We start from the raw sequence: 18,275 nt of genomic DNA, 5'->3' as shown, positions 1-18,275 counted from the left end.
GAGGTCCAGCGCCGAGGGCCTTCTGGCGGTTCCCTCACTGCGAGAAGCAAAGCCCTGTGGAACACCCTCCCACCAGATGTCAAAGAGAACAACAACTACCAGACTTTTAGACAACATCTGAAGGCAGCCCTGTTTAGGGAAGTTTTTAATGTTTGATGTTTATTCGTGTTTTTAATATTCTGTGGGGAGCCGTCCAGATGGGCAGGGAATGAATGAATGAATGAATGAATGAATGAATAAATAAATAAATATTGTCATCTGGTCCAACCACCTGCAATGCAGGAATCTTATGTCCAATGTGAGGCTCAAACCCACGACCCTGAGATTCAAGGAATTTCTGCATGAAACGATATCTAGTCCTGCTGTGGCTTCCTCCCATAGATAGCCCCTCTAATCCCTGAAAATATTATTTTATTTTATTTTTGCAAATGAAGTAGAAAAAGCGGTTGATTTTTTAAAATCTGACATGGCTAAATTCTTGACATGCGAATGTGCTGTGCCCCAACCCTTTGCTACGTTTGCCCTGTTGAAGAATTGGGCATAGATCTGTCTTGAAAAACGGGGTGCTTCATGTTTGGGATCACACAAGATGAACTGCAATATACCTCTTCATCTTTGTCTTCTTCCTCCTCCAGTCACCTGAGCTCTGCAACACCCCCCCCCTCCTTCCCACGTTTGCAAGACTAATAGGTTTCTAGCAAAGATTTTTTTAAAAATCCAGCCCCAGGGAAGTGCAGTTCTTCAGCCCACATAATCATGCAAATTTGGATGGCTTGGTTTATTTTGCCTTTGCGAGTCGTGGTGTCCATGCCCCACCCATTCAGGAAAACCGGAGATAGGGTTGTTGCTTCAGTAACGAAGCATCTCAGACTCGGAGCATCTATAAAAGTTGGAGGTTCCCCTCATTTCCGGTGCTCAGCCAGGCTCTGATCCAGATAGCTGCTTCCATGCTCTTCCCCTTCTCTGGAGTAGTTTCATGTAAGGTATGTAATCCACTGGTACGGTGGTACCTCGGGTTACATACGCTTCAGGTTACATACGCTTCAGTTTACAGACTCTGCTAACCCAGAAATTGTACCTCGGGTTAAGAACTTTGCTTCAGGATGAGAACAGAAATCGTGCTCTGGCGGCGCGGCGGCAGCAGGAGGCACCATTAGCTAAAGTGGTGCTTCAGGTTAAGAACAGTTTCAGGTTAAGAATGGACCTCTGGAACGAATTAAGTACTTAACCTGAGGTACCTTGTTAGCCGCCCTGAGCCCGGCTTCGGCTGGGGAGGGCGGGATATAAATAAAATTTATTATTATTATTATTATTATTACCTGTCCAAATCCTACGGTGGTGTGATTTACTGCTTGTAAATAATAAAGCTTCTTAGATTAGAAACCTCTTGTCTCTGGACTGTATCACTCCCTATTCTACTTCACGACAGCAACGCCGCTGCATCTCTGCTGTTCCTGCCTCAGGTGAAGATTGCACTGTGAACACAGCAGTGTTTTGTGCACAGGGGAAGCGCACTGGACAGGCAGAAGTTCAAGAGTGCCACTGTACAGGCAAATGCAACATTCCTTATTTCCCTAGAGTGGGCACAGCCAGTGGGACATCTAGTCAGCGTAATTTCCTTTTCCACTGGTCTGCAACATCCTGCACCTGCATATGACCTGAGAGATGGGCATGGCTCTGGCTGACTCCACAAAAGAGCCGAGTCATGCAGCCATTTTCTCAGTGTGTTGTCCTGTTTAGTTTTGTCTTTCTATTGTTGCTGCTCTCTTGCTCCCATGCTGGTCTTCTGCAGCCATTTTGTTATCTAATGTAATTTTGCTGTCTGCGGGCTCTCAGCCAGCAGCACATGAGTTCAGTCTCCATATGAGATTAACTCACCCTCTGTTTATTATGAGGCACGGGTGGCGCTGTGGTCTAAACCACAGAGCCTAGGGCTTGCCGATCAGAAGGTTGGTGGTTCGTATCCCTGCGACAGGGTGAGGTCCCGTTGCTTGGTCTCTGCTCCTGCCAACCTACCAGTTTGAAAGCATGTCAAGGTGCAAGTAGATAAATAGGTACCGCTCCAGTGGGAAGCTAAACGGCGTTTCCATGCACTGCTCTGGTTCGCCAGAAGCGGCTTAGTCACGCTGGCCACATGACCCGGAAGCTGTACACCAGCTCCCTCGGCCAGTAAAGTGAGATGAGCGCCACAACCCCAGAGTCGTCCACGACTGGACCTAATGGTCAGGGGTCCCTTTACCTTTACTGTTTATTATGTAACTACTAAGAAAAGCCTGCCTTTCAGGGATCTTATCGTGAAATGTGAGTAAACCTTTTGTTACTTTACTCAGAAAGCCTCTTGTGTCTTTATTCTTTTAAGAGGGATCAAAGGGGCCACCAGGAAATAATCTTAACTAAGAGATTCAAAAGAATCTGCAAATGAGTTTCCAGCTATCTTGAGGGGAATTTGCTCTGCTGCATTACTCACTAGTGTGAGTGAAGAAAGGGTAATATTTATTTAGTATATCCTTTCCTACAATCCTTAACATTCCCACATCATGGACACTTTAGCGGCAGCCCTGAAACTCCTGCCTGGCTGGCCACCCTCTGCTCCTGTGGTCCAAAGGGAGATGAGGTAGGTCTGAAAGCTGAGCAGGCAGCTGGTATGGGAATCTCAGTCCGGACTGCATCAGCAACAGTCAGATCCAACTGCTCTTTGGGGTCCCTGGCAATTTGGAGATCGGTGGAGCTTGTGTGTTTCTTCAGTTCCCCCTTTAAGGAGGCATCAGGTTCCAGGTCTTGGCAGGGCTGAACCCTGACACGAGAGGAGAGGCACATTCTCTGTGAGTTACCAAAGACTTCTTTGCCAGTTCCGTTCAATGTGGAAGACTACTCTTTCTTAAACAATACGACATTCACTTTCTGTGTGCCAGCCTGTCCAATGAGCTGAGCCTTGTGCAATGACCAAAAAGAATTTAAAAAATGGTAAATTAATACAGCATGTTGGCTTTTTTCAAACCCGCAACTTGCTGAGCAGAAGCCAACCCAATGCTAACTATTAAAGCCAAAACCAAATATTGACATCGGCGCTCATTTACTTCGAAGAAATATGTTGCGAAATGACTTCTTGCACAGACTTTTGACATTTGAGTATTCTAGGGATATCTTTGCAAGCGTTTCCTTTGGAGCATAAAATGTAGGAGGCTTTTGACAAGTCAAGGGCTCCTTTCCCTTCACCTCATATGATTCTTCTTTGCCTTCTAAATAATGCCCATTATTTTGACAAGCAGCCGGCGTGCAGGGAAGTCCCATTTATTTCTTTGTTTATGGAACGTTAAAAAATGCAGCTCTTGAAATAGCTGCTCTCAAGGCAGCGTACACACAGAGCATCGACAGCTGCTTGAAATTCAGATTCCAGCAACATAATTTTCCAGCTGATAGAGCCAGGGCCAGCCCAATACATTTTGCTGCCTGAGGCAAAGGGCAAGATGGCTCTTCCCCATTCCGTGCTCAGAAGCCAAATGGACTGGCAGCTGAATCCTACGTTGCCATGGGCAATGGAATACCTTCCTCCATTGCACCTGAGGTCAGCAGGTAGCCTAGTTTAGGGGGTATATGGCAGGCTATATGCCACACACTGCGCTAATCTCTAGCAGCAGGGAATGGTCAGGGCTCAGGAGGAAATGGGTGGGGATGCTGGCCTCTGGTAGCTGCTGCCTGAGGCAATTTCCTCACTCTGTCTAATGAGAGGGCCGGTTCTGGATAGAGCAGCCAATCCTATTGAGGCCCTAGTATTTTGGAAAGGCGAGATGCAATGAGCTAGCAATTTCTCCTGAATGCAATTGGGTCCCTGCTATCCTAGAGTAGGGTTGCCATATTCCCAAAAATTGTTGAGCTTTTTTTGGGGGGGGGGCTCAAAGTTGTAGAGCTTTACAGTGGAACCTCATGTTATGTACCGTCCCCCTTACGAATGCTTCGGGTTACGAGCTCTGCTAACCTGGAAGTTGATGTTCCCGGTTGCAAACTTTGCCCCGGGATGCGAGCGGAAGTCGCACACCGGTGGTGTGGCAGTGGCGGGAGGTGCCATTAGCGAAAGCACGCCTCATGTTAAGAACGGTTTCGGGTTACAAACGGACCTCCAGAACGAATTAAGTCCGTAACTTAATTTTTCCTGCCACCCTGTTCTTTCAGCCAGCCTCTTCTCTCTTCCCCCTCCTCTTCTTTTCTACCCTGTGGGATGCCAGGGGTAAAGGACAGATTATTCTTGCCCAGAGCTGTGAGCTGGTCCCTTTCAGAGGGCTTTCCTCCACACATCTTTCCACCCTTCCATCTGTTTTGGCTTCTTCTACCCAAAAACATTTCTACCTTCCTCCCTTCCTTCTCTCCCCCCTGTCCCCCCCACCTGCTTGAAATTATATGGAACTGGCGGAGATGACTGGCAGAATCCGAGACCAAGGTGAAGAGTTGGTGGAAGAAGATTGGAGAAAATTTAAAGTCTATCTACAGAAACATTGTAAAATTCAGGAATGTTAGAAGGATGTTGGAGTGAAGTAATGTGGTATTAGCAGAAATGCTATAAAAGATTAGGTAAAAATTGATTTTTTAATTGTTGAAAGACGAGAATGTAAAATTATACTACATTAGGATAAACTATTAGGATCAAAACCAAGCTGGAAAGGATTTGCTGGAATATTTAATCGAACCAGAATACAAAAAAGGGAGGTGTGAGGAGGTCAGGGAAATAAGTAAATGAAAGATGGAAATGTTTTTAATTGCTTTTACTTTTCTGTATTTTGTATTTTTTGTTTCTTTTCTTTTCTTTTTTTCTCATTTTTTCTTTCTCATTTTTGTAACTTTTTTGAAACTTTAATAAATATTATTATAAAAAAAGAAGAAATTAACCCATGCACAGCCCTCGGGCAGCGTGCGACCCACCCCTGCACTACACCCCCACTGTGATGCAACCCCTGAGGTTGGCTGAGCACTCTCTGCGCCTGCTATGTATTCATAAGAAATAGTCTCCAGCCGTGCTTCAGCATGAGCCACAGAAACAACACCCCCAACTTTCTTTTTCTCGGCGTGTGCCTATTTTAGATACACCCACCAGCTGATTTGATATTTAAAGCACTGATCTGCAGGGGACGGGGAAGTGGAGGTGGTGGGGTGAGCCGAGGTGGTGGAACAGGGAGTGGAGGCGGTTTGGGACTTAACAATCAGATGTAGGGAAACGGGCATGCTATTTCGGAAACTGCCAAGTGCCAAATTGGGAGTGTTCGAGTCGTAAAGCGGGACCGTGAATGAAAGGCCCATTTAACGTGGACGCAAAGGAGGAGGTCTGCAGAAGGAGGCCATTGTTTTCCCCACGATACATGACATTTCACTAATGCTAACTCTTTGAAATGCCAGTTTGAGGGTGGGGACGGAGACTCCTTGCTAAACAGCTGCTGTGGGTGATGAGAGGCTAGAAGTCTCTGAGTCAGAGGGCTGAGGAAGGGCAGAGAATGCAAGGAGCATAGGTGCACGAAGGAAGGAAGGCAGAATGAACCATCATTAGATATCTAACAGATTGAGGTTGAATCCTGACAAGACAGAAGTACTCTTTTGGGGGGACAGGGGGTGGGCGGGTGTGGGGAACTCCCTGGTCCTGAATGGGGAAACTGTGCACCTGAAGCATCGGATGTGCAGCCTGGGAGTCATTTTGGACTCACAGCTGTCCATGATGGTGCAGGTTAATTCTGTGTCCAAGGCGGCTGTCTACCAGCTCCATCTGGTACCCAGACTGAGACCCTACCTGCCCGCGGACTGTCTCACCAGAGTGGTGCATGCTCTGGTTATCTCCCGCTTGGACTACTGCAATGCGTTCTACATGGGGCTACCTTTGAAGGTGACCCAGAAACTACAACTAATACAGAATACGGCAGCTAGACTGGTGACTGGGAGCGGCCGCTGAGACCATATAACACCAGTCCTGAAAGACCTACATTGGCTTCCAGTATGTTTCTGGGCACAATTCAAAGTGTTGGTGCTGACCTTTAAAGCCCTAAACAGCTTCGGCCCAGTATACCTGAAGGAGCGTCTCCACCCCCATCGTCCAGCCCAGACACTGAAGTCCAGCTCCAAGGGCCTTCTGGCAGTTCCCTCACTGCGAGAAGTGAGGTTACAGGGAACCAGGCAGAGAGCCTTCTTGGTATTGGCGCCCGCCCTGTGGAACGCCCTCTCATCAGATGTCAAGGAAATAAACAACTATCTGACCTTTAGAAGACACCTGAAGGCAGCCCTATTTAGGGAAGCTTTTAATGTTTTGTGGTGTTTTTAATATTCTGTTGGGAGCCGCCCAGAGTGGCTGGGGTATAAATAATAATAAATTAATATTATTACAGCGGTACCTCAGGTTACATACGCTTCAGGTTATATACGCTTCAGGTTACAGACTCCGCTAATCCAGAAATAGTACCTCGGGTAAAGAACTTTGCTTCAGGATGAGAACAGAAATCGTGCTCTAGCGGGAGCAGGAGCCCCATTAGCTAAACTGGTGCTTGAGGTTAAGAACAGTTTCAGGTTAAGAACGGACCTCCGGAACGAATTATGTTCTTAACCCGAGATACCACTGTAATGTAAATATAGAAATAGACCGCATTTATATATGCTTGTAAATGTAGTGTGTGTATATACATATGTTTGTGTGTGTGTTTATGTGTGTATTAGGAAGAAATTTCTGACCGTAAGTGTTGTTCCATGGACTGCTCTCCACCGACGACAAAAAACAACAACAAGAAACCCAACAACAACAAGCAATCCGGGCAAGGAAGCCAAGCTCCTAGCTGCATGTGATAAAGCTGACTGATCTGCTGATTCAGTTTTGCCTTTGTGTTTTGATGTTGTCATGCGAGAGCAAGCCCCGCTGACAAACGCATTGTGGCATGCCAGGCTCGCAGGGAGAACAATCAGCAGTAAGGCTGGTGCTTTGGAACCTCGGTATCCGGAAAGGAAACCGAGAGCACAGCAAATCGGAAACAAATGCCGGAACATCGGGGGAGAGGGAATGTGCTTGGGGAAGTAAAAGATGGAATGGTGTAGGGCGAGTTTTCAGCCGTTGATCACGGCTCCTTGTCTCCAAGGGCCTTGGGCAGTGGAATGGGAATAATAATAATAATAATAATAATAATAATAATAATAATAAGCAGTAATAGAGGGAGCAACAATAATAGCAACTTTCATGATGCATGGTGAGACTGTAATGCAGAAAACAACCCTTGTTGATAAGAGGAAAGGCGGGGAGTACGAGCAGGCAGTGTTGCCAGATAATGGGTTGTATCGAGTGCTGTTATTCCGCTCATGCAAGAAAACACACACACACGAAGCAACTATATACAACATGGTGGAGATAACTCAGTTAGTTAGAACGTGGGGCTGATAACGTCAAGGTTGCAGGTTCAATCCCCGTTCGAGACAGTTCCATATTCCTGGTTAGATGAAATTTGGGGTCCCTTCCAGCTCTATGATTCTATGGATTCCTTCCTTCTACAAGGTATGGGGAGCCTTTGGCCCTGCAGGTGTTTGCTGAACTACAACTCCCATCAGCCCTAGCAAGTATGGCCAATGGCCAGGAATGACGGGAGCTGTAGTTCTGACAAAAGGCTCCCACACCTGCTTCTATGAATATCTGAACCAATGTTTTCGGAGGAACTATCAAGAGTACCTATGTTAACACAGGGGATTAGTTAATGAATATCTTAAGTAACATTCTCCGGAGCTTGGGCAGCTCACTCATTTTAATTAAAAAGAGAGAGAGAGAGCTAGTAATGTATTACTGTTCAACACACAAAGCCACGAAGGATATTGCAATAATTGGCAGGCTGAAAAGCAGCTGGTATATGAGGATTGTGCAGCAAAAACAACCAAGACAGCTCATCAAGCCATATTGCAAATATTTCAATATTTTCAGTCTCATTTATCGCCCATCTGTAACTGGGAAAGTATCCAGATCATACACCCCAAGCAATGAAACACCAATTAATGGCCTTGTTTGTTTGCTTTGATATAAAAGATTGCTGCTTCAGGACCTCAGTGGGAGGAGAATCACTTCTTGAGGACCAGATGTGATGGCTTAGCTCAGACATCTCGTCCAAGCAAGGTAAAGGGATACTTTTGGAGTGGTGTCTGCACTGATAGACAATAATTTGGATGGGTCATGTTGTGCGGGTGCCTGATGATCGTCTTCTAAAGCAACTACTCTATTCCGAACTTAAAAATGGAAAGTGTAATGCTGGTGGTCAACAAAAGAGGTTTAAAGACTCTCTCAAGGCAAATCTTTTAAAAATGTAGTATAAACACCGACAACTGGGAAACACTGGCCTGCGAGTGCTCTGATAGGAGAACAATGTTTACCAAAGGTGTCATGGGCTTTGAAGATACTCAAACTCAGGACACAAGGGAGAAACGTGCTAGGAGGAAGGCACGCTTGGCAAATCCACACTGTGATCAGCTCCTGCCCGGAAACCAATGTTCCAACTGTGGAAGGACGTTTGGATCCAGAATTGGCCTGCACAGCCACTTACGGACTCACTGTTAAAACCATGTTTATGGAGGGCAATCTTACTCGGCTACGAATGATTGCCAAAGAAGAGAATTTGCATCAGCTGGTGGACCAGAATAAAACTCATAGCTTGAACTGGGTTTGCAAATTGTGGTTTGGGCTAGCTATGCCAGGCCACACCTCCCATCAGCAGAGTGAAATGGTTCAAAATCCAGACCCACCAGGTGCCCCTATTTTCCAGGGACAGTCCCATATTTACAGAAGCCACCCCAGTTTCTGATTTGATCCCAGAATGTCCTTAGGACATCCCTATTTTCACTGGAGCATGTGTGTATGGGGGTATGGAGTTATGTAACCCCTGAGGCAAGGAGATAAGTAATTACACAACCTTTAGAAGACACCTGAAGGCAGCCCTGCATAAGGAAGTTCTTTAAACATAGAATCATAAAACCATAGACTTGGAAGGGACCCAGTGGTCATCTAGTCCAACTCCCTGCAATGCAGGAATCTCAGATAAAGCATCCATGACAGACGGACATCCTACCTCCAATGTTTAATGTTTTATTGTGTTTTATATATACATATGTTGGAAGCCACCTAGAGTGGCTGGGGCAACCCACTCAGGTGGGCTGTGTATAATCATAACCATAATGGAATGGTTTTCCCAGTAGTGATGTATGGAAGTGAGAGCTGGACTATAAAGAAGGCTGATCGCCGAAGAATGGATGCTTTTGAAGATGGACTGCAAGAAGATCAAACCCATGGACTGCAAGAAGATCAAACCCATCCATTCTGAAGGAAATCAGCCCTGAGTGCTCACTGGAAGGACAGATCCTGAAGCTGAGGCTCCAATACTTTGGCCACCTCATAAGAAAAGAATACTCCCTGGAAAAGACCCGATGTTGGGAAAGATGGAGGGCACAAGGAGAAGGGGACGACAGAGGATGAGATGGCTGGACAGTGTTTTCGAAGCTACCAGCGTGAGTTTGACCAAACTGCGGGAGGCAGTAGAAGACAGGAGAGCCTGGCGTGCTGTGGTCCATGGGGTCGCGAAGAGTCGGGCACAACTAAACGACTAAACAACAACAACAAAATTTTCATTGGAGAAATGTTGGAGCGTATGTACATCAACCTACATGACTCTCCCTAATCCTCCATCCTGACTAGCAAGGGGAATTTCCAGCCAGGCCAAAACACTCCAGGAGTGTGTAAAGCAGTACTAGCGAGGGGTGTGTCCTTAGGAGATCCCTGAAAATCTGACCCAGAGGCCTAGAGGGCTGAATTCAGCCCAAGGCCGCTCACCCTTGGCTAGAGATACATTTTTCTCTGGCTGCCCAGCCCAGCAGAGAGCTAAACCCATACCTTCCCTGGATGAAAATTGGGACGCAAGAGTGCAGCACCGAAAAAGTGTGTCTTTTAGTGCCACGCTCTCACCCAAGTCTGCTGGCTCACATGAGAGTGCGACACCATTACAAGCTCCAGGGTCATCTGCAAGTGCCGATTCATCCTGGAGCATTTGGGGATCAAATCAGAAACCAGGACAACAACAACTTATTATTTATACCCCGCACATCTGGCTGGGTTTCCCCAGCCACTCTGGGCAGCTCCCAACAGAATATTAGAAAGACGATAAAAGATCAAACATTAAAAACTTCCCTAAACAGGGCTGCCTTCAGATGTCTTCTTAAAGTGAGGTAGTTGTTTATTTCCTTGACATCTGATGGGAGGGAGTTCCACAGGACGGGCGCCACTACCGAGAAGGCCCTCTGCCTGGTTCCCTGTAACCTCAATTCTCGCAGGGAGGGAACCGCCAGAAGGCCCTCGGCGCTGGATCTCAGTGTCCAGGCTGAATGATGGGGGTGGAGACGCTCCTTCAGGTATACTGGGCTGAGGCTGAATTGTGCTCGGAAACGTACTTGGATGGCTTCTGTAATTCCAGGAACCTCCCGTCAAAACAGTGAGTTGGAGGGTATGCTAACTCTGTGGTAAGGTAAAGGGACCCCTGACCATTAGGTCCAGTCGTGGCCGACTCTGGGGTTGTGGCGCTCATCTCTCTCTATTGGCTGAGGGAGCCGGCGTACAGCTTCCGGGTCATGTGGCCAGCATGACTAAGCCACTTCTGGCAAACCAGAGCAGTGCACAGAAATGCCATTTACCTTCCCACCGGAGCGGTACCTATTTATCTACTTGCACTTGACGTGCTTTCGAACTGCTAGGTTGGCAGGAGCAGGGACTGAGCAACGGGAGCTCACCCCGTCGTGGGGATTCGAACTGCCGACCTTCTGATCAACAAGTCCTAGGCTCTGTGGTTTAACTGACAGCACCACCCGCATCCCTTTTAACTCTGTGGTACATTGTTTCATTTTACCGTTCCATATGACAACAGGTTAAAGGTTTGTGGGTTTGATGCTAGGGGCAGAAGGTGCTGATTTTACATTTTGGCAGTGGTTTTGGCTTTTAAAGGTCCTCTAACCTCAAACATCCTAACTTCACACTTGAATCCAGAGGAAGACCCATCGCAACCTTACAGTTCTTTTTTGTTTGTTTTTAGGGGGTGTCAGTTTGCGACGCCCACGTTAAGCGGGTTGTCGCTCAAAGTGACTTTCACAAAGTACACAACAGACTTTAAATTAGGACTCGGGGTGGGCACACGCCATTCAGAGAACGAACACAAAAGCTTATTAAGGCTATGGTGGGCCGTTCTGCATTCTCCAAGGTTGGATGGGGAGGAGAGAACAGGCTTGACAAACCTTCGTCTTGTGACATTCTTAAGAATGTTTCACATTGACTGTGTTCTGATAAGGAATGTGTACAATTTGCAAAGATTTAATGAATGGGGCATTCTTACACCAGCGAATTAAACTCGTGCCCTCCAACATTTATCCGATGAAAATAGGGATGTCTTATTTAGTTATGATGGTGATTATGATGATGGTAATGATTTGAATATTTATACCCCACTCATCTGACTGAGTTGCCCCAGCCACACTAGCTGGTTTCCAACATATATAAAAACACAATAAGACATTAAACATTAAAAAAACACACTCCCCTATACAGGGCCGCTTTCAGATGTCTTCTAAAGGTTGTATAGATATTTATCTCCTCGGCTCATTCACACTGGACTGCAAAACACATCATAGGGGGGTGGGGTTGTGTTTGCAAGCCAGTCATCATGCCTCAGCTTGCTGTCTGTAAAATGGGCGCCATAATTAACAAATTTGCAGGGATTTAGGGAGACTTGTTAGGACTGCAAAGCACTTTTGCAAGTCTATCAGGATATTAAAAAAAGGAAGAGAAAGGAATCAGCTTGGCTTTTCCCGTCCCCTTGTTTTCTTACCGGTTCCATAATGAATCCCTAGAGGAAAAGCTGGAAAGCCGGGAGGCTGAAGATCTCATGTCTCATCTGTCACCACAAGAACGTTACCTACACAAATAAGGGGGGGGGGAATAAAATAAGAGGGGCAAAGTAATTAAAAGGAAACAGAGGATATAAAGAAGAACAAACAAACAAGCACACATACAACGTACCCTTGTCAAATCTCTCCTTTTATAAATGAACAAGCAGGAACAGGACCGAAAGCGTCGGGAATGCAACTGCAACAGAAATCGCTGCCAAGCAGTTTGACATAAAAGTTACTCTGAAGCAAACAATTAGACTTGTTCTATTGTAGTTGACACAGCAATTTTCTTCTCAACATGGTAGCAATCGCTTAAATTATGACCGCTTCACACTTAAGAATGTATGAAGAGAAATGATGCCCAGATGCGAGCGGGTTGGGGAATTACTACAGACTAAAGCTGCTGTTTAGTCTGCATCCCGTGTGCTCCCATCACTGATTTGGTAAACAGGGTACCCAGGACATTGGCGACAATCCATATCTATCCTCTTTCTACCCTGGCGTTTATGATGAAATGTTGTGTTTCGATGCTTCCACTGTCAAAGCACCTTCGACCCCTGAGGGATAGCTTGGTTGGTAGTGCGTGCGCCTTTCAATCTCAAAGTCATGGGTTCGAGCCCCACGTAATAATAATAATAATAATAATTTATTTTTTATACCCATCTGGCTGGGTTTCCACTCTGGGCGGCTTCCAACAAAGTATTAAAATACAGTGGTCTGTTAAACATTAAAAGCTTCCCTAAAGAGGGCTGCCTTCAGATGTCTTCTAAAAGTCTGGTAGTTGTTCTTCTCTTTGACATCTGGTGGGAGGGCATTCCACAGTGCGGATGCCACTACCGAGAAGGCCCTCTGCCTGCTTCCCTGTAACTTGGCTTCTCGCAGTGAGGGAACTGCCAGAAGGCCCTTGGTGCTAGGCTTCAGTGTCCCGGCAGAACAATGGGGGTGGAGACGCTCCTTCAGGTATACTGGACCGAGGCCATTTAGGGCTTTAAAGGTCAGCACCAACACTTTGAATTGTGCTCGGAAACGTTGGGCAAAAGGTTCCTGCATTGCAGGGAGTTGGACCAGATGATCCTTGGGGTCTCTTCCAACTCTACGATTCTACGATTCTATGACTCTCAACAGAGAGAAAGAACAACCTGGCTCAGTTTTATGCTGGTAAATGTGTACACTCAGCTTTTAGCTCCTAGAGACTGCCCAGTTGGACAATCATTCTGACTCCCTGGGAACTGTAATTCTGTAAAGGAAGCTCAGGATTTCTAAAAGAAGTCATGATGTTGCAGAGCAGCGGTGGGTAACCTTTGTGGGCTTCCAGATGTTTGTTGAACTACAACTCTCATCAGCCAAAGCTGACATGGCCAGTGTCAGGGATGATGGGAGTTGGAGTCCAACAAATATCTGGAGGGCCTCAGATTCTCCATCCTTGTTTTAAAGACCCAGCAGGACCCCATGGAAGGTTTTCTTATTCCTCTTTCCCTCTGTCCCCTCTCAAGTGTGTCATTTCCCTTTTTCCCATTGTTTTTTTCTAATCACATTTATGTACAGCAGGCATGGCCAAACTTGGCCCTCCAGCTGTTTTGGGACTACAATTCTCATCATCCCTGACCGCAGATCCTATTAGCTAGGGATGATGGGAGTTGTAGTCCCAAAACAGCTGCAGGGCCAAGTTTGGCCATGCCTGATGTATAGTGTAATCCTTTGTGTGCCTTACTGAGTTCAATGAAAACTTAGTCCTACTGAGTCCAATGGTTCCTACTGAGTGACCTTACTGCCAGGTAAGCATATATGATTGCAGCAGTATTTACTGCCTCTGTCTGACAAACTTATACTCCACCTTTCTTTAAAGTGCTTTAAAATGAAAAAAAAAAACAAGTCAATGCAGAATACTAAAAATCAGAAACCCATAAAACCAATCACAAATCTAAAAGTGCCGCGTGTATGTTTACTCAAAAGTAAGTCCCATTGTGTTCAATGGAGATTAGTCCCAGGAAAAGGTGTATAGGACTGGTGCCTTGGAAGCAATGAAAGTAGCCTTAAAAATGCAACAGTCTTTGCAGCCTGTCCAAAATGAGCAGTGAGCAGGAGGCCTCCTTTGGCAGACTATTACACAGCATGGGTGCCATGACTAAAAAGGCCCTGAGGACACACCATACATATTTCTGAAAGTTGAAGGGACCTGATGCAGGACCTCAAATGATAAACAAAGCTGCCAGAGAAAGCTCCTTTGAAGGAAGACAATTCTTGAGATATTCTTGTTTATGGATTTAGAGGCTAAAACTAATACCTTGAACAAAGCCCAGAAACAATTTAGTGGTCGGCAAAGTGGAAACAAAATCACTGTAATGTTATCTGATCGTCTGGCTCCGGTCAAAAGTCTGGCAGCTGCATTGTGCCACTAATTAAAGCTTTCAGATGGTCTTCAAAATCAGTCCCAAGATCAGTTAAGTACATTGCAGTAGTCTAACCTGAAAGTTACTGAAACATAGATGACTGAGGCCCAGCAAACCACAGTTTGCCAGTTTTGGCGTCAGTGTTTTGTTTCGCAATCCTGAAACTGGAATTATGGTTTGAAGTGGGTTTACAGATGATAGATTGGAAGCAGTGGTAGCCACAGAGTTGATAATGTGAGACCATAATTTGGCACAACGAGAACGAGCCCTGTTTTCATGTCATCCCTATGCTCAATAAGTTCTACTTTCTCCTGGCATGATTTGATGAATTCGCTACTTCTGGGTTTGATGGTACATCTGAACTGGAAACTATGGTTTGCTCTAGTCTTCCAAACTATATTTGTGGCTGGCTTTCAATCAAGCCCAGCAGTATTCTGGTTCAGTTGTAACGACAAACCTCTGGCTTGCAGAACACCAGGAACTAATGAATTAACTGGAGCATGTGAGAACACAGAGACCATCAACCTTCCAATCTTTGCTTTGCAGGGTTGTTGTACTGATAAAAAGGGATAAGTCAAGTTCTTCCATGCTGAGTTCTTTGCAGAAAGGTTACAGTGCTAATAGGATACTTGAACATATTTCTGCATCTTCGTTGATTATCATAATTATATGTTTCAAGGGAAAGGGTGAAGACTTTCACTTTAATTCAGCACTAAAAGCATTAGTTGGTTAAATCTATTCATCATAGATTGTAAAATGTGGATTTTAAAACACAGTTTTAATGAAATCCCCGGGGAAAGGGTGTTCGGTGCTAAAGGAATTATTACTGTTATTAAAAGCAATCCACTGACATCTCTTTGTTCAGGCAATGGATCTCAGGTGTTCCACCGAGCAGATGCCTTCTCTGCGTTCTGCCGATAAAGGAGAAAACCATTATCTTCATCCGCTAATCTCTAGACATCCTCTGCATCGATGCCGTTCTTATAATTATTTTAATTGGATGAGTAAGCAATTAATTGGCTGTCAGGCAAGGCGTTCCGTCAGTTCAGAAGCTTTTAATTGGCTTGCAGCTTTATTCTCAAAATATAGGGCGCATGATTTAAGTGCTCAGTTACGCAATCAAAACTCGGAGGCTGTTATCCTGGAACTCTTACTTCTAGATGAATCACCCGTTTGTAGCAGGGCTGGGGAAATGTGAGGCCCTCCAGATGTTGCTGGACTACAGAACCCATCAGCCCCGGCTGCTGCTTATGCTGGCCAACAGATTGCTCTGATAGTAGAAGCAATATAGCAGCTATTGGTAGCCTTGCCCATCATGTTCCAGTCTTGTCCTTGGATGTTCTATATATATCATTTTTATTAAATTTTCTGAAATATACTCGGAGTTGAGTGTGGCTTTCATGCTCTTTATTCAGCTCATAGCAGTGAGGAGGAATGGAAGTTCCCCCGAAATGTCTGCTTTATATACATTATTTACACAATGGGCCCCACGTGATTGGCTAATTCCGGGATTCTCCTATAGGCCAATCAGGTTGCGGATTCACTTCCACCTGGAGCTGGATTGGGTGGCTCCTGCGGACCAATCAGACCGCTGCATTCTGAATCCTATTGTTCTAGGACCAATCAGACTGCTGCATTCTGAATCCTATTGTTCTAGGACCCATCAGACTGCTGCGTTTTCCTCCAAACCAACCTCAATCTGAATTGAGGAGGGTGCAAACAATCTAGCTGCCTTTCGAACCATTATAAACAGCCCCACTCCTTGTTCAGCTGTTGTCCTCTGCTCTCAGTTTTTCCTTCCTTCAGAAAGGGAAATCCTCACCGGAAGGAATCTGAGTGATGCAGAAGGGATTTTTTGTGAAGATTTTTGCACACCATCCCTCAAACCTCAGACAGGTTTGGACTGTAGGACTGTAGGACCTCAGACAGCAGGACTGTCAAGTCGCCGACTCTTTTTTTGATTACCTTGTGCTCTGATTCACCCCTGGAGCATGTGAGCAAACCAGAGGTTACCATGAGTTCAGAGACTGCTATCTTAGTCGAACTGGTTGCATCAATCGCCTATTCTTTGACATCTTCATAATCTGTAACTGCCTAGACATCTGGTCCAAGGCCTTAATCGAGTGTTTTATTCCTCTTCATTTAGCTGCAATGACCAAACGTCTGTGTGGAATATTCAGGGACCCCTTTGTCGCGCAACGTGTTGTATTAGTGTGTTTGGTAGATTTATACTGGATTATCCAAACATCATTCTGCCTTATTAGTTCTTCTGCGATGCTTTTCTGGTGCTGCTACATTAGGGAGCCAGTGTGGTGTAGTGGTTAAGAGCGGTGGACTCGTAATCTGGGGAACCGGGTTTGCTTCCCCGCTCCTCCACATGCAGCTGCTGGGTGACCTTGGGCTAGTCACACTTCTTTGAAGTCCCTCAGCCCCACTCACCTCACAGAGTGTTTGTTGTGGGCGTGGAAGGGAAAGGAGATTTTGGGCCACTTTGAGACTCCTTAAGGAGAGTGAAAGGCGGGATATCAAGTCCAAACTCTTCTTCTTCTTCAGGGATCAGCAATCTCTTGCCTTCCGGATGTTATTGGAGAAGAAAGTTACTAACCTTGGGGCATCCTTGCACAGGAGCAAGATACACGCATACACACTAGAACATCTGAACAACTTGCAACCTTCGCATTATCAGCACTATGCTCTAACCAACTGAGGTAACTTGTGAGTAGTAGTAGTAGTAGTAATAATAATAATTTTATTATTTGTACCCCACACATCTGGCTGGGTTTCAGCACCCATATGCCTTACAGCACTTATAAAAGCAGAGTAAAACGTCAAACATTTCAAATCACGAATAAACAATAAAAAGGGTGTCTAGAGGGGGCCAGGTGTGTTATTAACTGTTGGGTTCATTTGCAGAGATTGTATGAACTTTCTCAGATGCAGTGGTACCTCGGGTTAAGAACTTAATTCGTTCTGGAGGTCCGTTCTTAACCTGAAGCTGTTCTTAAACTGAGGTACCACTTTAGCTAATGGGGCCTCCCGCTGCCGCCGCCACACGATTTCTGTTCTCATCCTGAAGCAAAGTTCTCAACCCGAGGTACTATTTCTGGGTTAGCGGAGCCTGTAACCTGACACGTCTGTTACCTGAAGTGTCTGTAACCCAAGGTACCACAGTATGGGGTAAGGAGTCTATGCCCAATCCTGATGTTGTTAAGACTCCAAATCCCATCAGCCCCAGCCATCATGGCCAAATGCTGAGAATGATGGGAATTGTAGTCTATCAGCATTTGGAGGGCCACAAATTCCCAGTCCCTGTTTAGATGTTGCTCATTACTGTTTCATTGAATCTGTGCTTTACCGTTTTTTCTTTTTAAAATTCCAGCCCCTTTGAAAGGAAAGGTGGCCTGTATTCATCCTATTGTTCCTTATGAAATCCTGTCTCTGGATGCGTTTTCCTCCAAACCAACCTCAGTCTGAACTGAGGAGGGTGCAAACAATCTAGCTGCCTTTCAAACCATTATAAACAGCCTCACTCCTCATTCAGCTGTTGTTGGGCGTCCTCTGCTCTCAGTTTCCCCTTCCTTTAAAACAGTTGTACTTCTGCAAATCCCAGGGTCCCCCCAAACTTGCTCTTGTGTGCAGAAAGTGGGCTTTTGGCCGCATAACCAAAGGCCCTCGGAGCCTGAGCATCGGTGATAGAGGAAATGCTTTCGTTACTGTCCTCTCTAATACTGAGCAGCCTGCTTTCTTGGCAACACTGGAGTTAGCCAAGACAGAAAAAACGGTATCAGGTCCATGTTAACTTTGTTGCTACAGTACTGTCTGCCACTGTGCCAGAAAAACAACTCCCTTTTGTCCCTAAACAATGGCTTGAATCACAGAGTTTTGACCTTGATATATAATGCAAGCCCCGAGTAATTACAGTACTGCTTTCTATGTAAGCAAACAATTCCGTCTGTAGAGGTTGGAGTG

At 45.6% G+C, this 18,275-nt stretch overlaps 1 protein-coding gene across 3 annotated transcripts in view; it reads right to left on the bottom strand.

Annotated features, from left to right (window-relative positions):
* Positions 1-18,275, bottom strand: part of ASAP1 (ArfGAP with SH3 domain, ankyrin repeat and PH domain 1) — a 136,581-nt gene that overhangs the window by 101,898 nt on the left and 16,408 nt on the right. For 2 of the 3 annotated variants that reach the window (XM_083749064.1, XM_083749060.1), the window contains exon 2: positions 11,856-11,942. In XM_083749064.1, coding sequence (XP_083605190.1) covers positions 11,856-11,914 — 59 coding nt within the window. In that variant the 5' untranslated portion in view covers positions 11,915-11,942. Of the gene's footprint in view, positions 1-11,855; positions 11,943-12,046; positions 12,127-18,275 lie in introns of those variants that run through there. The other variant, XM_083749061.1, reaches the window with a different exon arrangement.

Source organism: Podarcis gaigeae, assembly GCF_964106915.1.
Source record: "Podarcis gaigeae genome assembly, chromosome: 7".
Taxonomy (NCBI): domain Eukaryota; kingdom Metazoa; phylum Chordata; class Lepidosauria; order Squamata; family Lacertidae; genus Podarcis; species Podarcis gaigeae.
Note: the sequence above shows the minus strand (reverse complement) of the source record. Positions and strands in the feature narration are given on the sequence as shown.